Here is a 21,410-nt window from a genome sequence, read left to right as displayed (position 1 = left end):
TTTGCATTACTTAACTATAAACATAGCATTCCCCTATCTAGGGATATTGCAATTAGTTTTAGTAACTCGTTGATTTAGATTGCCATTCTAAATACTCACAGCACTCTACTTGTTACTTGTAGCCATAGCAGCACTGCTGCCTGGAAAGTCCAGAATGATATCTCTCTTTATATTTTTAATAAAGATTGATATCAGTCTGGTCTCCGGTTTCATCTGCACGGGTTCTGATTGACAGGTGGATTAGCCAATCCGGGACACGCATTATGAAAAATATTGTGGATTTCGGCCAAATTTATGAGTGAAGCTCTTAATCTGAGGTGAGAGAAGTTTGATTTTGATTTTTTGATGATAGATGACCAATGAGTTCATTTATTTCACATGCCTCAGTGAAATAAACAAACCTGATTGATTGTCCGGTTCTGTCCGAGTTTGGCTCGAGGCACAATGGAAACACTGGTGACCAGACTCCTCCTTCGTAAAGTATTGAGAAGTGTGTATTGCAAGAGGCCCAGTGGCGGACTGGCATTTGTGACTACAACCAATCTATCTATGGATAGCAGAAATTGCATGTCTTTCCCAAAGACATAACAATAGTATGCAATGCTGTAACAAACATATTAGTAAGCTTGATAAAAGCCAACAATTTACCAAACATTTGACGAGAAGGAGACAATAACCCAGCCATAGACATAACTGCACATAATGTTATTTCCCTGGACCGTGACTGTCTGCATGTGCTTTGTTTTCAGTCTGTTGATGTTTAAACAATGGCACACTGTTTATGAGCGGCGGCCACGCTGGAGACAGAGCAGTTGGACTTGTTGCCTTTATAAGTAGTTCACTTAAACGAAACATGCATCGCACAGAACAACGCACTTTTGTGGACTTTGAGCCGCATACTGAAGCTAATATAACAAAATGGATATTGCCGTATATTACTAACAACTGTCCATGTTTACCCCAACATAACAGATTGAAAGTGTATAAAGTACACAAACACTCCTTAAGTCACCTTTTTCTGAACTTTAAACGTGCAAAGTAGGTCTGAGACAATAAATCAGTCAAAGCACCGACCACTTATCATTATCAGCATTATACCAAGAAGATAAAATGGTAATAAAATAGCTATATGAGATCACTATTCACCCTTACAGAGCAGCATTACCTTTCTCTATAATGCTCTATATTCATTTAGCTACAATTCAGTAATAAATTAGTCCTATTTTGGAAGCTTCAACTAAATAGTCTCAAAATGCAGTAGTTGAATTGCCATGCTAAAGCCCTATGCTATCAGACCAACAAAAGCCATTACAAAACATATTTTTTAATTGTGGTAAATCTGTTGGCTTACCGATTTTAAAATACAACGTATAAATCATACATTGTAAAAAAAGAAAAAAAGAAAAAAATAATTAAAATAAAATAAAAATGTAGCCGATAAAAGAAATTGAAGCAAAAGGCTGTGTAGCCAAACATTCTTTAGCATGTTTAACTAGCCCTGGCGTCTGTCTACTGTTGCGCTGCTTCTTCGGCTAACTGGGGGTTATGTGCCCTTTACTGTGGGTAAACAAAGTCTTGTGGTAATGCTTGCTAAACAACCTAGTATGACCGCTATAAATGATGCCATAAAACAATAAACTAAACACCAATTCTGGGTTATATTTGACTTAGCTTAGTACGCCTATGCGGATTCGCCCAGCTTTATGAAATCAAGTTAAGTCAGATAGAAAAAGCATTCTTCACTTAGCAAGGACATTTCTTCAAGGGCCCATATCATGCAAAAATACCTTTTCAGAGCTTTTAACCTTCTTACAGTGCTATTGGTACCTCATATAATTATGTGCCCAACATGTTTTTTGATTGATTCCTGCAGTCTTTAGCTCAGAGAACAGCCTCTATCCTTCCCCTTGGAAGAACAGACGAACAGGGGCTACCAGCACTCAGCATGGCGTTTCAGCCCATCCTCCAGGAAGCACTCTGTACCTGTAACACGCCCCCCTCCCCCCGTGCTCGAGAGGAAATGGGGCTATTTAGGCTCAGTTAGCTTCAAACGCTACTTCTTTTGTTCCAAAGCTGCTGCTGACATGTGCTGCTGTATCATGCACTGTGTCGCGGCACACGCCTCGGCCTCTGTTTAAACCATGGATCTATTATATTATCGGTTTACACTCCCAACATCTCCACGCTAGGCTATGTCACGGGTTGGGTGGGAGACGCACGCTCATGCTGAGACTACATCACGGGTTGGGCAGGGGAGGCAAATCACTCTTTGCGAGGGTGGGGGAAAATCTCAAACTAAGCCATCTGTATTTCCGGGTTTCTGAGCGGGTCCAAGATATGGGTGCCACACTCATAACATAGTGTTGTGCCACACTATGTTATGAGTGTGGCACAACACTTATTATTATTATTATCAAATATAGCCTTAGGGTAGACTACGAAACGGGAAAAATAGCATGATATGGGATCTTTAATTTTTCTAGTATTGTTTTTTTTACTAGTTCTTACTAGTGATGAGCCTAACGAGTCTGTCGCCGTGTCTGTTTGCTTTGTGGTTCATTGGTGATAAAGATTCTTCTGCTAGAGATATTTGCGATATTTCAAAAGAATGTATATAAAGCCCTATATTTTGTTAGCATTTTTACGTGAATGAGCCCCGTGCTGTGTTAACGATTCTGCATAACACAAGGCCTACCATTTTTAGACCACAACACAGCACTCAAATGTGTAACACACCTTGACGTGTCATCTACTCATCACTAGTTATTACAATTATGTTGAAATGATGTGAATAATTACGCTTATCGATTAACCTAATAATCTTGACCATCCCTAGACTTTATGATGTAATTTTACACAGCTCCATAACAATTACATCTGATACTGTATATCTTTTATGCCAACAATTTATGTCAAGGTCAAAGGACAAATACACATAATCAAAACAAAGTAGTTGTCGTTTTACTGGAATGCAAATGCCTCCAGGTATCGTGTCACCTGGTTTCCTGCTCGACTGCCTAGTTTCTCTTGAAAAATAGCTGTTATGTATTTACAATGAACTAAAAATGGGCTAAAGAATTATATTACGATTTTCATGGAGCCAGATCTTGATCTCAGACACAGGATATTTATATTGCCTTCAAGTCATCTGCTTCTTCTGAATGTGCACACTTGTTACTCATTGGTCAGCCTGTAATTGGTAAGGAACAGTGTCACATTTTTTAATCACAATCATGACAATTTCACTAAAATAGCTGATCGACACAGAGATCAGTATTTCATTTTATCGCTATAACGCCATAAACTATGTTCTAGAATAGGGATGTCAAGGTTATTGGGTTAATCGATAATCATGATTATTCAGGTCACAATATAATTGTAAGAACCAAGAAATTATAATGATGATGATTTAAGAAGCCTTTTTTGTTCAATATATAGTCCAAAAATAATATTAAATGTAAATAACCTTTTTATCTGGCTGTTTTGTCACATTTATTGATTACTGATTTTATTTCATCTTTCAGAACATTACATTTTGTAGGGATATCACAATTTCAATTTGTTGTAAGAATAAACATCGCAATTTAACGACTATTTGTGATTATTTAAATCATGATCAAAAAACAAATGTTAAAATCCTGAATTATATTTCCTTCTTGTCTTGTCCGCTCGTCAATATGTGACATGCTTTATGAAATCAAAACTGCTGAATGATCAATTTGACATAAACAGCTGGCTAAAAATTCACTTTTCGTTTATGTTTACTTTTTTGGGGAAAGTCTGAGCAGAAAGGACTTAATTTAGCTTCTAAAATCATAATATTTATTTCATTTTTTTTTAAAAGGTACCTAATTTAGTTCAGAAATTGTCACTTTTCTATAATTTTGTATTGAAAAAATTGAAAAGATTGTTCTTCTACAAATGTCCCGATTATAATGTTGCAGTCTTTACCATTATATTGTGACCAAACTAATCACGCTAATCGACCTAACCTCATTATCTTGACATCCCTAATAACATGTTAGACCACGAGAATGAAAGACAATGAAAGATTCCACTGTACTTTGGTCCCAGTCTCAATAATCGTGAATAATCGTTAAATCATGATGTTTCTTCAAATGTTTCATCACTAAAATCTTATATCATGACACCCCTGTAGAATACAACCTCCTGTCCAAAAGCAACAGTTTACTGCCCAATCCCTTCTGAGCAACAATTAACCAATATAAACAGACCAAAGCAAAATCAGGCGTGTTCATTTAAAAAAAAGAAAACTATCTGACAGCTACCTACAAACATGCATTTCCTCTACAAATCATATCCTCACATTGATCGTCGCTAGTACAGTGGGGGTTTTTTTCGTAAGAGAGCTGGTGTTTAGATCTACGTTCTGCCTCACTCCCAGCAGCAGCAGCAGCAGCCGACAATGGCCACGTTTTCTCCCGTCGGACTCGGAAACAAAAAAAAACTAGGGCGGATGTGAACGACAAATACAGTGCGGGGCAATAACACCGAGGCTTTGTCATTGAGAGCCGTGCAAGGATTAACGCCTAAAAAAACAACAACGTGCAGCGATGCTTTCCAATTGAAAAGCAACTAGCGTAGAGTTCAACAAATTGCCTCTTTTTTTTCTTTTTTTTTCCCTTGGCATTGCCCAGCAGGGAGCTAATGACAAGTACAGACACGGGCACAGAAGGAAAAAAAGAGAGAGGGGATCACTCAACACTGCGACAGACATTTAGGCACATTTTGGCCAAATAAAATCACCGCTTTTTACGTTACCTCTTTGAGCGCTTCATCATTGCTCCGGTCACAAAGCTAGTTTTGTAGCTGGGCAGCACGGTCCAGTAGTAATTTTGATCAGACATGTTGTATTTGATGAAAGATCCGATAATGGAAAATGTGTTTAAATTGAAGGCATAACGCTATAGTCCGCTGTTTGTTTGTCAACGGAATTGTCGGGTTGAAAAGAAAGCATTGGCCGACGGAACGCGGTGTCCGACAGGCGAAACTCCATTCAGACGCTGCGGGGCAAGCGGAGCCCAGAACCACGGCAGGACGGCGGGGCGATGGTGGCGGCGGTGGTCGAGGGGGGACGCGGAGGAAACACCCATGTCCTGGGTTAAGTCATGGTACAGATGGTTCGGGGGAAAGAATGGAGGTTCGGGTCCGCGGTAGAGCGTTTACATTATCCTGGATCAGCTGTGATCATAAGTGTAGAGTGAGCCAAAGTTTCCAGCAGCAGCAGCGGCTAAGAGACGCACTGCGCACGCGCATCAGCCGGAGACAGGCGAAAAGCACGGAGAGGGCGGGGCGCGCAGTGAGGGCTTCAGGGAACGTGGGAAATGTTTTTGCAGGAAAAATGTCATTACTTAAAACAGTAAGTTTGGGGTGTATAGCCATGAAAGACCCATCGCATAACTTTTAATTGCACTGAAATGCAAAGATACATGCATCCTTGCTGGCTATAATATTCCATACTCTCTCAAGACAATATTCCGGGGTATGTTTTTAGGCCGTGGCTACAGAGCCTCATGGCTAACCCGGCTAATCCGGCGCGATCTAACCTGGCGCGGTCAAATAGCCCATCAGTTTCAGGAGCCGCGGCACGAAATAGCCTAGCAGTTTCGGCCGCGCGCCGCGGCTATATAGACATTCCCATGTTTTTAACTTGACGTGCCACCTCCACAAAAGCTTTTATGCGAACAGAAATACAAAAGAAGAAGAATATGATGAAAGAAGAATATAACACTTAATTGTTTTTTCTGTTTATTTATCATTTAACGTAGGTCAGGAACTGCAGCAAAGCTTGACTAAAAAAATATTGATTAATTACATTTACAAAAGCTTAAACCCTTTTTACTAAACCGACAGGAACTACAGAACAGACAGAACTAGTCTGGTTGCTTTATAAATGCAGAGCTCCACTTTCTGCTTCATTCATCCCTTATGGGTAATTAGCAGAGTCTCAAATAAAAACTCAATAATTAATAAACACAAAAGAGTTACAGATGGATAACCACAGGCAGCATGTTAAGATCTTTAAATACCATGTAAATACTTCACCTGTGGACATCTATGTGTTTATTAAAGTCAGTGCTTTTGTCAAATAACACCACAAACTGAAATAACCTGTTTTTAAAAAAAACTCAACTTAAATTTCCATGTACTTTTATCAAGTTTGTCTGCTTTATCTTTAAGTTAATGTATGTTAGCCTTTAGCTTTGAGACAAAAATGTATTTTTTTTATAAGCACATAGGTTTCCCTCCTGTGACATATTGTACGTAAAAGTCCAGTGATTATCCATCTGTAACTCTCTCTCTGCTGTCAGATCTTTTATTTTGATTTATTTGAGCAAGACTTGGCTAATTCCCACAGAGAATGAATGGAACAAGGAATGAAGACCCACACTTTTACGGCAACCCGAACTAGCCGGGAGCTATTGTGAAAATGGTCTATTTGGAGTAGTCAATTTTCTCAGTGTCCCTGAATGCTGCACGTGTCACCGGGGGATGTCAAGGTCCTCATGGTTTTTTCATGAGTCTGGACAGTGAGAAACACTCCCCTGTGTGTCCAAGTCAATTTGTAAAATGATGATTACACTAATTTGGCACTAAACAGCAAAATTAACAAAGATCAAAACATCTAATTGTCCAAATCACTTGGACAACAGAATATTAGAAAACTAAATGTTTTTGGGCAGTAGGGGGGGTTCTGTTCCCTACAAATGACCACACTATACCTTTATTTCTAAGAGACCTTTATTTATTTATTCTTTATTTGGTGTTTGATATTTCTATAGCTATTTCTATTGCATTTCAGCATCAATTCTTTATTTTCATGTTTTTATGTATTTATCTATATAAATGTATTTGTTTACTTTGTATTGGTTTACAAAAAGTCCCAAACATATGTACAGTCGCCATGTTCTATAAAAAGAACAAGAATCATTTCTTCACCACTCCTTCAGTGTAATTCCACTTCCCTGAGAATCCCTGATATTAATAGTAACATATGAAATGACATAGCGCGCCATCACTCACCAAACACTTTGCATGACTTATCCTTTCTACTTTCAGTTTACAAATCTTGTCAATAATTTCTATCACCATAATAATTAACAATAGTCTTTATAGAGTCACTTCGTAATTGAATATTTTGCCTGCGACTCATGACCCATGTCACCTGCGAGGCTGAATCATTCCCCTAAAAACACAGAAAGTCCCACATAATATTGGAGCAATATTTCACCATTGGTCACACAAACTCTTTGGACTTTTCTGACTAGAAAAAAATAAAAACAGGACTTAATCTGGGGCAAATTAAAAACACTAAATCAGGGTGTAGTGCCATTAGCTGGCCTCGTGTGTCTAAATCAATGTACAAACTGAAATATATTGTTTATGAGCTTTAATTGATGGTGCAGGTTCCACAAATTAAGATTTCACTGCCTCAGACCCTATACACCTTCCACACTAAGAATGATCAGACCACCTAGAATGCCTGAATAAGAACCGTAAAGTGAGGCTCCACTCCAAAAAACAATATTACGACTATCCACATCTACATCCAGAACATGTATTCAATACTTAACTAAATGTATTACCAACAAAATAGGCACAAAATGCCTAAACACATAACAAAAGAAGCTTGAAGCAGGTCTTAAGGTCAACAGTGTGAGTTTGATTTCTGTCTCCGGCAAATTTCTTAATGTCTCTCCCACTCTTCACCCCAATTACAAGTTACAATCTCATCAAATAAAGCCTATTAATTTAAAGTGACAAAAGCAAGGCTGAACCAGAATAAATAAGACTTATGGTAATCGGAATCAGTCTCCGGCCCCTTTTTGATCCTCAAGTGCCCTTTTTTTTCCTGCTTTCCCCCCTATAAGCTGTTACTGCCTCACCTGTGCCCAACTATAAATGTGTTGAGTGTTATAGATTTATTATCAACTGTGTGTAGCTCAAAACCAGTTCTATGGATGTATTTGGCCTGCTTTTGTGATTCAATTTTTGAAATGCTATTAGAAGCTATTTCCAGTACAGTTCAATTGTGTTTGAAGCTCTCAAACAGTGAGCGAGGATCCAAATATGGGTCATGGAGAGAGTGCAGTCAAAACCCAGAAAATTACAGAAAATTAGACCTGTTCTTTCTTTGACGGACACCAAACGGGATTTAGTTTTAATATCACGGTTGATCTATAGGCTAAGTAACACCATAATCTACTGACAAAACTCAACAGCCCCCGCCCCTTCTGATGCCCCTCTCTGCACGGCCCTGATCAGAACCACACAAAAGCAGGGCTAAAGCATGCCTGAACCAGAAATGAACCAGAAGTAAACAAAAACAATATCCAAATAAAATAATCATCACTAAATTATCATAATGGACCAAAATAAAATGTCTTTTACAAATAAACTAAACAATCTTATGTGAGTTGTTTGTCTTACTGTTCTCAAAATGAATCCAGTCAATCATTAATGCCACAATTCATCATAAGGAAATGGAGCTAAGTTTTACTGGAAAAGAAACTACCTGGAACATATAATAAAGTGAAACAAATATGTGCTTATGTAAGACGCTGCAAATATGTGAAATATTCCATGTAATCGAATTCAACACTTATGGAATGTTTAGATTAGACAAGATAAACATACTAAAGACAAAGCATCATCTTACTAAAATACTCTAGGTCATGAGGTCAAAAAGTTAGGAGCCTCCTTAAATGTAATATGTTCTTATGTTTATATAGGTCTATACTAATGATATTGCTTGCATATCATCTTTTACGGCCACTTTTAGAGTTTCAAACAATTCCATGATATTCTCAACTGTTTTACATTTGAATGAGCGCAGTGGCATTGTAAAAAAAAGTGAAGCAACAGTGCCACAAAGCATAAAGGTTACAAACTGTGGAAGTCCAAAAAGTCATCAGAGAAGACATCAGAGCTGACAATTCCTGCCAATTTGAAATAAGAATAATGTGAAATTCTAACATTTGACTGAATAAACTTTGAATTGAGATGCAATTTGCCAAGCTACACAGTCCAAAAACAATCGTGCATGAGTTCAAATTTGTGTTTAACTTGACCATTTAATGACACTATAAGATAGATAAGATAAGATAAGATAAGATAAGATAATCCTTTATTGTCCCACATGGGGAAATTTCATTGATGCAACGCAGGTAGATACAGAGGTAGATACAGAAGAAAGGAACAGATAACTTATAGGAAGTTTGAAAAACACTCTCAGTAGAAGATCTCTTATAATAAACAAAAACAATTATAGACAAAACCTCCCATTTCCCAACAAGGGATGGAGGGGAAAAATAATAAAGATATAAATAAATAAATAAATAAATACCATTGCGTGTGATCGCGACAGTAATTGCACATGAATATGTGTCACTACAGTAATTGCACATGAATTGCACATGAATCACGACAGTAGTTGCACAGTAGGACTAACAGTGTTTGTTATAAAGTCTGACAGCAGCAGGAATGAAAGACCTGCAAAACCTTTCCTTCACACAGCGAGGGTGGATCAGTCTCTCACTGAAGCTGCTCTCCAGAGGACAGAGTGTCCTGCAGGGAGTGACACTCATGGTCAAGCATAGATGTGAATCTAGCCAGGACCCTTCTGTCTCCCACCCGGGCCCCCACCTCCTGCACCGAGTCCAGAGCGCAGCCCAGGACGGAGCTGGACTTCTTGATGACTTTGTCCAGCTTCCTCCTCTCGCTCTCTGTGATGCTGCTGCTCCAGCAGGCCACACCGTACAGGAGGGCTGATGCCACCACAGAGTCGTAGAAGGTCTTCAGGAGTGGCCCTGTCACTCCAGAAGACCTGAGTCTCCTCAGGAGGTAGAGCCGACTCTGGCTCTTCCTGTACAGTGCGTCTGTGTTATGAGTCCAGTCCAGTTTGTGGTTCAGATGAACACCCAGGTACTTGTATGAGTCCACTCTCTCAATGTTCACTGGTAAGGGGGCAGTGGGGTGGCGTCTGCGGAAGTCCACCACCATCTCCTTGGTCTTCCCCGCGTTGATGAGGAGGTGGTTCCGCTGACACCAGTCCACAAAGTCCTGCGCCAGTCCCCTGTACTCTGCATCATTGTCGTCTGTGATGAGTCCGATGATGGGAGAGTCGTCAGAGAACTTCTGCAGGACACAGCTGTCCGTGTCGTGTCTGAAGTCTGCAGTGTAAAGGGTGAAGAGAAAGGGCGCGAGGATAGTGCCCTGGGGCGCCCCCACACTGCAGGTCCGAGTGTCAGACACACAGTCCCGTGCTCTCACAAACTGGGGTCGGTCTGTGAGGTAGTCCAGGATCCACTCTGCCAGGTCATACTCCACACCAGCAGTCTAAGGAGCAGCGCCTGGATGGTGTTGAAGGCGCTGGAAAGATCGAAGAACAGGATCCTCACAGAGCTGCCAGGCTTTTCCAGGTGAGAGAGAGAGCGGTGCAGCAGGGAGATGACGGCGTCCTCCACTCCGATGCCAGGCCGATATGCAAACTGCAGCGGGTCCATGGCTGAGCTCACGGTGGAGCGGAGGTGGTCCAGGACCAGCCGCTCCAGTGTCTTCATCAGATGGGACGTGAGAGCCACCGGCCTGAAGCTGTTGAGGTCTTTGGCGCGCGGTGTCTTGGGCACAGGTACCAGACAGGAGGTCTTCCAGACCTGTGGTACCACCCTCAGCTTCAGGCTCATGTTGAAGACATGCTCCATAACTCCACACAGTTCATCTGCGCAGGACTTAAAGAGCCTGGGGCTGATGCCGTCAGGTCCTGCTGCCTTCCTCACTTTAATCCTCTTCAGCTCACCCCTCACCTGTGCTGCTGTGACAGTCAGTGGTTGGCAGGGGGACTGTGTGCTGGGGGGATGGGTGAGTCCAGGCGAAGTGGGGAGCTGATGGTCCGGGGCGGAGAAATGAAGAGGAACGGATGCAGGGCATTGTCCAGCTGTGGAAGAGGGAGCATGCAGCTGTGCAGGGGGAGGGGCGGGTGACCGATCAAATCTCAAGAAGTGAGTATTTAAATCGTTCACCCACTGTAGATCCCCCTCTGTCTGGGCAGGGGGATTTTAAAGCCCGAGATGGTTTTCAGGCTTCTCCACACTCTCTGAATGTTCTTCTGCTGCAGCTGCTCCTCCATCCTCCTCTTGTAGCCGGCTTCCGCCTGCCTGATCTTCTTCCTCAGCTCCCTTTGTACAGTCCTCAGCTCCTCCTTGTTCCCTGACCTGAAGGCTCTCTTCTTCTCCTTCAGCAGAGCCTTCAGTTCAGTATGCCATAAGGACACAAAACATAGACTTTTCCAAGGCTAAAAGTACAACAATAAAAACACTTATCAGCAGAAAAAACTGAAGCAATAATCACTGAAACTATCCCTCAGGAACCAAGAGCGGTAATAAGCCACGTTTCAACTGGTTCACTTTGGAGTGGATGGGTACGAGACACTGAACAAGATGGAAAAAAGCAGATACAGTGGATTGCAAAAGTATTCGTACCAATGTGACCAAATAAATTGTATTGGCATTTTTTTGTGAAAGAGCAACACACAATTATACATATTTTTTCTGATTTTATTCTTTCTTATTTCAAATACAAAACTGGAAAGGGCAGTGTGCAAAGGTATTCAGCCCCCATTAGTCAATACTTTGTGGAACTGCCTTTCGCTGCAATTACAGCTGAAAGTCTTGTGGGGTTTGTCTCTGCCAGCTTCGCACACCTACAGACATTTTTGAACATTCTTCTTTGCAAAACAGTTCAAGCTCAGGCCGATTTGATGGAGAGCGTTTGTGAACAGCACTTTTTAGATCTTGCCACAGATTCTCGATTGCTTTATGTCTGGACTTTGACTGTGCCAGTCTAACACAGGAATATGTTTAGTTTTGAACCATTTCATTGTAGCTCTCTCTTTATGTTTAGGGTCATTGTCCTGCTGAAGGTGAACGTCTGCCTGGATGACTGTGGATTGTCTTACAATTGGAAAACACAGTCAACAACTCACACTGGCTCAAACTGAATCTGTATTTTATCACACAAGGTAAACCTCAAAGGTAAACCTCAAGGGTAAGTGAACTTTAACATAAAAACATAGGCGTGCCTCGGCTTACGAAACGAACGTACAGGGGCCCCAGTGCTGAAAGGTTTGAGAACACTCTGAATAAGAAACACAATGTTGCACTAACAATGAGGGGAAAAAACGGCCATGGATACAGACAACGGGATAACCTTGGAGCATACTTCTAGCTGCAGGGAAAAAAAGGCCATCACGAAGAAATGGATCACACAAAATGGGCTGACGATCGAGGATTGGACTAACATTGTAATGGACATAAGTCAAATGGAAAAATGTACATTTGAACTAATTTTAAAACTGCTGCCGCTTGTGTCATGGTTGAGTGGATGGCACATATGCCGGCCATGTGGGGCCGCTTTCAGTGTTGTGAGTTTGAATCCGGCTCTCTACAATTTACTGTGATTACCCAGTCTTATTCCCATTTCACGATATACTGTCCTGTCAAATAAAGCCTACTGGCCAACATAATTAATAATGTAATAACAATTTAGAATTTAACAACCATTTCCCATTGTACAGCTGCTGCAATTACTTAATTTGGGCAATTCACCTAATTAGATTTTATTATTTAAAGTTAATCCCTTTACTAACTTTTAAATGGACAATAATTTGGTTACGGTTTTATCAAATTAATACTTCTTTTATTTATCTTGCATTTAAAACAATACTTTTCATTCTGCTACTGCAATCACTGAAATTCACCCATTGTAAATAATTGTTCGACTAATCAATCAAAAATAATAGTTGCAGCACTAGATTGTTATGAAGAACAAATGTACTTAAAACTGGCCTTCATGCATTCTTTATGAGGCGCACAGTTAAAAAGGTAAAATGTCAGTTGAAGAAAGCACTCGTGACAGCATTTAAAAGCAGCACGACTTCAACTTCCAAAGCACAAATATAAGAAGAACCAGTCGAAGGGGTTTGAACAGACTTACAACTGACAGAGGAGTAAAAACAGATACTTACATGTTCCCTCTGCGCGGAAGGCTCAGCTCTTTCTGCAACAAAAGATAAATGTACGATTAGAAACGCAGTCAGCAGTAATCAGATGGTTTGTGGCTATTGTTGTACAGTCAAAATACATTTTTCTTTTCATATTTTATGTTTATATGTAAAAGTATAATTTGTAAGATTTTTTAATACCATAATAGAAGGTGATCACAGTAACTTTTCTTTTGTCTAGAACAGACCTGGGCATTTGTGGCCCCAGGGGCCAGATGTGGCCCTCGGCCTGTTTTAATTCGGCCCCCCTCAAGATTTTAGTTTCTATTCTTTAACTGTCTTAGCTATGTAACATGTGTCTGCACTTGTGTCCTTAATAGAGGTACTTGAAATAACCCATTCAATAGCCTAAATTTTACAAAGTGCTTATAATGATAAGAATTTGTAACACCAATTAACGCAGTCTGGTCCTCCACCACTTAACTCGTTTCGAATATGGCCCTCAGAGGAAAAACAATTGCCCACCCCTGGCTTAGAATGTTCCAGAGTATGGCATTAAACACATCTCTCTCCATGAAGATAGGCAAATGATTCCACCAAGTTTCAGGTCCAATCTGTGGAGAGGTGAGCCCACGCAAGGTCTGTTTTTGCAACAAGGTTTGGCTGTGTATGTAAAGGGAGTGTCTACAGAGCCGCGGCGCGCGGCCAAAACTGCCATGTTATTTTGTGCCGCGGCTCCTGAAACTGCTGCGCTATTTGACCGAGCCGTTTTAAACCGCGCCAGGTTAAGGTTAGGGGTAAGGTTAGGGTCAGGGTTAGGGTTAGGGTTAGGGTTAGGGTCAGGGTCAGGGTCAGGGTTAGGGTTAGGGTCAGGGTCAGGGTTAGGGTTAGGGTTAAGGTTAAGGTTAGGGTTAGGGTTAGGTTTAGGGTTAAGGTTAGGGTTAGGGTTAGGGTTAGGGTTAGGGTTAGCCATGAGGCTATATGGCAGTGCCGCGTTTCCTGAAACTGCTGGGCCATTTGACCGCGCCGCGGCTCTGCAGCCACGGCCGTATGTAAAATATAAACTAAACAACAAGATAAAATGTAAGTACAGACTGTCCAGTTATTTTGACTGTATATTAGTATATTTATTACTTCAGTTTGTGGCATTATTTTCATATTTCTTGGGCCTCATTAGCATTAGCTTGTGTCCTCCGGTGAAGTATTCATCTTATTTGTAAATCCTTTAACCCGCTGTCCATTGTGTGATCCACCACTAAGCCTCTTTCATTTTAGTGTGACTCAGCAAAAAAACAAAACAAAAAACACTTTGACATTTTGGGAACAATCAGGCACTACGGGGGGGCAAACTTCTCACTTGGGCTAGTCTATGATCACAAACGCTGATATTGTCTGCAGGTACCTCAGAGTGATACAAACTTACTCCTTTTAACAACTTTTAACTGGGCACAAGCTCAGATTCCTCCGTGTTGGAAAGAAGGGTTAGACTTTGGGTTTTTAACATGGACATGCCAGTGGATTTCATGTATTTCAGCCTCAAAACTCCTGCCATGGACACAATAAATGGATATCTTTGGAGCATACCGGCAGGAAAGAAGGCATTACAAAAATGGATGACACATACTGCTCCAACAATCGACCAACTAACAAGTGAAAAATTTTAAATATTTATTTTGGATTTGAGAATGGACTTCTTTGGCAGACTTTTGACTAAATGGGACACGTATACTGAACAATATTGCACAGGATTTGATTTAACCGAATGTTTTTATTTTCCACTTACTCTCTGTGTCTTGTTCAGTGTTTTGTGTTTACAAATGAAAAAATAAAAGTTTAAAAAAAGGTGGTAGTGGCGCTAACACTGAAATAGTGGAACATTCCTTTAATTTTACTGTCTATTCACTTTTTGGACTTCAAGCAAGACATTAACAGAAATATTTTAGGCCCTTTCAGATGGATTCCTAAAATATTGTCAGGCAATTTATAAATACAGAAAAACAACACACTAATAACACAGAACTAGACACAGAGAGACAGCAGACAAACCCATTTTGTCCAAAGTCTTAACCAATTTATTGATTTTCAAAATTGTTCAGATGTAATTTTTTGAATTTCCGTTATATTGTCGGTTGAGTCTTTAATCTTTGGTTGAGTTTGTGTCATCCATTTTTTAGTGATGGCCTTTTTCTGAGAGCAGCAATATTCATGCCAGATAGTCACAGATTGTGGGCAATGGGATAACTGCAGTTGTGTCACTGTGCAAGACACTTCAACAACATTATATACTCCAAAATCATACAGATGAATTCACTGATTAGACATTCCCTCTTTTTCTGGTGGTTTCCTGCCACTGAGTGGAATGAAATAATTTGCATTCTTTTATTGACAAAAAGCCCTTTGTCCATCTGTGCTCTGGAAATGAGACTCAAATCCAGATTTGCAGCAGTGTTAGGTCTGTCACGGTAATCATTACTTACTATATTGACTTATTGTTCAGTATATGAAAGGTGGAACAATATCTTTGGTACCGCAATATTTCTCATGTGTACAGATTCTTTGTACTATTTTTTGTAGTACAATAAGACTTGAACTGAAGAAAATAGGGTTGTCAAACGCAGATAAAAAAATTAAAAAAAATAAGATACTAACTGATACTTGTGTTTGTGTTAGAATGAGTATAAGACCTCATGTAAACATGGAAGTATTATTATTATCATTATTATTATTATTATTATTATTATTATTATTATTATTATTATTAATAATATGTGTTGAAAATGATTTATAATCTAGCTTATTCCTTAGTATCAAAAAGAAGTTTGAAATTTTAGTATCATTACTTGAATTGATTAATAAGTAACTTCAATGACTCATTATGATCTCTTAACTCATTGTTTTATTGTGTAATTTATTTTTCAGCTCATGTTTTCTTTATAATATAGTTCTTAGAAAGAAGTTTATTATTTATGCCATCAGTTTTTTCTATCTCTGAATTGGATCTAAATAGGAGTCATTTATACATCCCAATCAAAATGAATACAAATCGCAACAGCTGTAATAACATATTCAGGACACGCCATTAGCTCAAATCATGTAGGCCTATTATACAATAAGCTAACCTCTACAAAGCTCATACTAACAAATTATTGAATATTAAAGCGCATATGACAGGTTCTTATGTTTTTCTAATTATTACTCTGTTTTGTGGGTTAGAACCTGTGACATATTTGTCATAGTTTTACATCAGTGAAATATGTAAAAAAAATAAAATAAAAGCTGAAAATTAAATGATTTCTAAAACTCTCTGTGATGTCATCAATAAACTACATTTCATCCAAAATCCAGAGACAATTTACACACAATGGACACAATTTTCAGCAAATAATTAACAATAAAAAATAAACAATAATTTGAAAAAGAAAGTTGTTATAAGGAATTATTAGTTGTCAAATCATAACTATTGTGTAAATTACTGTATGGCTTTTGGCCCTTGTTTACAGTATGGTTGCTAGGTAAATGTGTTTACCTCTACTTATGTCATATCTGCTCTCATCATATTCATATTGTTTTAGTGAAATGAGTAGTCAAACCTTTCATATGCACTTTAAATGAAATAGTGCAAAATATAGGCACACAAAATGGCAAAATCAATACGTTACAAATCTTTCATTAATTTTGTCTAAACCAGCTAAAAAAAATCCTGCTGTTCTAAATGACATTGCACTCTTCTTTGTGGACATAATATATATGTTCTCTGCGTCTTGGCCTAGTTCTGAGCTGCACAAGCGGGGTTTGTGGTCACTTGCACCGTCACATGGCCCTGCATCCTGTAGCGACGGCAAGCACAAAGGGACAAAACATACATACTCGTCATCATTACTACGGATGCTATTACTACGGATGCTATAACTACATATAATGTATGTTGTTGTCAAAGAAAATAATAAAATATATATATATATATATATATATATATATATATATATATATATATATATATATATATATATATATATATTCAAAGATAGTAATAATAAAATAATTGTTTGTTAGTTTGTTTGTTTTTGCAAATATACCTACAAACTACTATGAATGTAGGAATAATTATTATAATAGTGACATTGAATACAGACAACAGCTTGAATTAGGGATGCATACCTAAACCCACGTTCAGGTTCAGGTCCTAATTCGAATCCAGAGGTTTAGGTTCTGGTCTGGACCTGAACCATGTCATTTTTGCATAATGTTATACCAGCATAACACAAGCAACTTGGCTCAATTAAGTTGAAGACACTTAAACAAGGACTATTATCAAACATAAGGCTTAACTGTAGATTGAAATAAACTCAACTTATCTGGTTTATTCACTGTTTATTAACAGAAGTTACAACTTACAAATCACAAGCTGCTAGCTAGCTAACACACATTCATGTGTTTTACTTGAGGAACAACTTCCGAACAAGAGTAAGTTCAGTATTGGTATTGGGGCAGCTGTTTCAGCTGATATTATGTTTGTCAAGTGTATTACTGGTTTGACTGGGCTGCCTGGCCCCCACACTTGAAGGGGGTCTACCCACACTTGAAGTTTAATGCTTTAGATACATTTCCACTCTTTAATTTTGCAGATCCATTGGCATCAAATTCAGGTAAAAACCTTCAAAAACTAGCATAACAGTCAACTAGAAACACTATAAATCAATCAACTTAGCAGGATCAAAAATAGAATATGAAAATATTTTACACAACACACAATACATCATATTAGCAGCATTAAACATCAGCCCATATTTAACAACTGTAGAATACAAAATACCGTGACAAAATATAAGTTCCAATTAATGAATCCAGCAATTAAACAATATTACTTTGACTTAGTATTTACTTTGATGTATAAATATGTATATTGCACATTAACCCACTGAAATAAATGCCAAATACATCACACCACAACATAACACAATTATTTCAATGCCGCCTCAATGTTCGGTCTCTCGCGTCTTTAAACTCATTTCACCGGCTTCAACTTCTGCCGCGGGGAAGACGCGTTGCTAATGGCTCCGGGTGCGACATTGACAACGATGTCAGTGTTTACGTCTTTTCCAGCGCGAATTTCGCAATCTATGGAAGGTTTCAGATGGTTTAGATTCTAGAACGAAAAGGATATGGTATGTGAGTGCTAGATTTGTTATGAGTCCAGAACCGAATCACTGGGGTTTTGTTTTTTTTGGACCTGAACCGAAACGTTTTTACATGTCCGGGTCCGGTTCTGCGGAGCGGTACGCATCCCTAGCTTGAATTATGCGTTCTTGCCAAATTTAGAAAATGAAAACTTTAAAATGATACTGGGACTTTATATTCCTCAAAATTAATTTCAAAAATTCAAAGATTTTGCAATATTGATTCCCCAATGTCTTTGCTCTTAAGTTGTGATCGCAATATAAGAATAATGTAATGATACAAACCCAGAATTTAACCAGGTCTAACCAAGGACTTAAGACCAGGGCTAAGAAAGCCTGCACTAATGGACTAAACCAGTCAAATCTCTTTTCTTGTTCTGTAAAGCAGTTTGAACAACTTGTATGAATTGTGCTCCACAATTAAACGTGCCTTGCTAGCTAAGTCTAAAATTATTAAGAGTAATAAACCAGGACTTACCCAAGTCTGAACAAGGTTTGAATACAAACAAGAAAGATGGAGTAAAAATTGTGAATTGATCATGGATATTATATGCTTCCTTGCTTAAATGAGTCGTTTAGTTGCAGCGACAGTTAAAAAAACAGGGAGAACTACATAGACCGTGATCCTTTGCTCCATTTCAGTGCAGACAACAAGTCTTTGGAATATATTGGTAATTATTCATACAAATGGCTTATCAAGGCACAAAAGTAGCAGATCTACAATTCTATTAGCAACTCTTCAAAATATTGCACTAAATACCATGCAGTAAGAGGGGTATTGTTATTGCGTAAGGTGATAATATCTTACATTGGGATTTGGATATTGTTACATCCCTATAAAAACTAAACCAGGACTAAAAAATAGTCTTCTTAACAAGACTGGGTATCGTATATTACCCAGTATTGTAGTATTGTACAATATAAAGCCTATACAAAAGAAATACCAGCTCGCTTCACTGCAGTTACAACCAAAAACTAGGAAAAATCTGAAAATACTACATTATTTTGACATTTCATAAAGATACAAACAAAACCTTAATTAACCATGAACCGACATTCCAAATGAACAAATACTTTATTAAGAATGATTCAGGCTTAGTAACGAAGTGATGCCTATTTTTTGCTTAAGTTACACTTTCAATACCAGCATGATTTATGGTTGAAAACAAAGGCACTAGTGCTATGCCCATGACGAATGAACCAGTCAGCAGCAGAATCCATCCACCCATTCATCCATCCATTCTGGAGATGCCTGCACGCCTGGTAAACATGGCACCAGTGGAGAAGGCTGTTTTTTCTCCCGATCGCTCTTCTTTTATGCCACTGTCTCCAAGGCAACCTGACATCCAATACTGTAAGAGCATCTTTTACTTATTAAATACCTCCAATCAACGCAGCAAGACACAATTACTTCGAAATTAACTCGAACATCTTCATAAAACGTTGGCGTTCGTGTAGTTCGTGCGTAGTTTTTGCGTAAAAACAAACACACAAACAAACAAACAAACAAACAAACAAACGCACACGTACAGTCGCTAATGTATTTTCATGACATCGATTTGCAAGCATTGGCGCAAAACTGCCACGCTACCTGAAGTCCACGTCGCCTCAAAATGTTCGGCTCGTCCATGATGTTTGGGAGGAAAACAAAGGTCCAAGTGTGCGCTCGGAACGGTCAGGCCATAACGTCTTCTTTAGCATAGCCTCGTTCTGCTGCTGCTGGTGGTGCTGGAAAGGATCTGTCACCACAGATCGTGCTCAACACCAGGCACACAGCTCCTCCTCCCCCGGTGCTGAGAGAGAAGAACCCGGGTCTGTGGAGCTGCTGTGCCCGGTCACCTGATCCACCGCTGCTGGGGCGCTCTGCTTTGTCCCCGCCCCTCTTAATCATATTGGGTGGTTATTTTTACAGCCCCTGAAACATGGCAGGCAGTTTACGAGTGCACTTTCATTCATTTGGAGGAGCAGGGGCCGGAAACACATCCAGGCAGCAGATGCTATTTTTGGGTTGAACCTGCAAAAGGAGATGAGGGCTGGGTGTTTGGTGTTTACATTGTGGCTGTGTGGACACAGTTATTACTATCCTAAATCAAAGCACATCACTAGTGGACCATGAGAACATAGACCTGAATCTATTTTTTATTAAAAACCCTGTGGCCATACTGCTGTTCAAAGCGCGAGTGAACGAGTGTGCACCCCAGGGCAACTACAGTCGCTTACCATCACTAAGTGTGGCGTGAAATTAAAATCTAAAGCATCTTTGAGTGTCCAAAAAGCTGCTATATAAATCAAATGGTTCAAATGGTTGTTAAAAACATTATTTCTCTGCCTAGAATGCTCCACAATATGGCAATAAACATATCCTGATCATGGCAACAAGTAGGGGACACCACCAAGCTAAGTGACTACTACTACTACTACTACACTGCTGTTGCTACTGTTGCACCCTTGAATGATACGCCGATACATTCCGTTTTGCAACTTTTATTAAGTCCACGGTTCAGAATAACACATTTGAGGCACGCAGGGTACAACACCCACAACGCACCTGGGCCACACTCAACACTAATGAATAGGCGTGGCTGACCTACTTTTAACGCCACACGCCGTCCAGGTACAGCCCCTTTCATGAACGTTCACTCTAATTAAAGTGCTCCGTGCTAACATGTACAATCTAACACACAAAAGTAATAATAATTTAGCAGTGTATTGTACCATCACAATTAAATATCAGCATAATAAACTAGATGAGCAACACCCTCCCCCACTGAAAAGAGAAGTGCTCCCCATATATTTTTTGGGATTTCATTTTTACATTTTACCAAAGTGAACAAAACAATACAATAATAAAAAAGGTTGCTCTAGGTATCAAGTATACTGGTTGGGACCGTGGTAACGATGACTCACTATTGCACATTTAAATAACTATAAAATGTCCTTTTTCCCTTAACAGGGACGTTCAGTCCGTTTGGTATCAATGGGTGCATAGTCCAGTGAAGAATCAGTGGGCCCCCCGATCTTCACACAATGGGACAAGGAAAATACTTGTTTCACCCAAAACATTACTACATAATTTTTCTACCATAATCCTTACTTTCATAAAATTATCAGATACTTCCACAATATCATAATTCTAATTAGTACATACGCTTTTCTACTTTGTTATTGTTACCATTTACTTTACCCACTGTCAAAACCTTAATCAATAAACC

General features: G+C 39.2%; 1 protein-coding gene across 2 annotated transcripts in view; it reads right to left on the bottom strand.

Annotated features, from left to right (window-relative positions):
• Positions 1 to 19,996, bottom strand: part of mast3a (microtubule associated serine/threonine kinase 3a) — an 84,152-nt gene extending 64,156 nt beyond the window's left edge. The window contains exons 1-2 of one of the 2 annotated variants that reach the window (XM_072441863.1): positions 19,790 to 19,996; positions 13,046 to 13,077 (exon numbers count right to left, since the gene is read on the bottom strand). In XM_072441863.1, coding sequence (XP_072297964.1) covers positions 13,046 to 13,077; positions 19,790 to 19,828 — 71 coding nt within the window. In that variant the 5' untranslated portion in view covers positions 19,829 to 19,996. Of the gene's footprint in view, positions 1 to 4,782; positions 5,263 to 13,045; positions 13,078 to 19,789 lie in introns of those variants that run through there. The other variant, XM_072441862.1, reaches the window with a different exon arrangement.
• Positions 19,997 to 21,410: the final 1,414 nt, after the last annotated feature.

The sequence above is a fragment of the Eucyclogobius newberryi genome, unplaced genomic scaffold (assembly GCF_026437365.1).
Source record: "Eucyclogobius newberryi isolate DKJ021-1_F unplaced genomic scaffold, fEucNew1.0.hap1 SCAF_12, whole genome shotgun sequence".
Classification (NCBI taxonomy): Eukaryota; Metazoa; Chordata; class Actinopteri; order Gobiiformes; family Gobiidae; genus Eucyclogobius; species Eucyclogobius newberryi.
The sequence above is the reverse complement of the archived record's forward strand: the minus strand, read 5'-3'. Positions and strand labels throughout refer to the sequence as shown.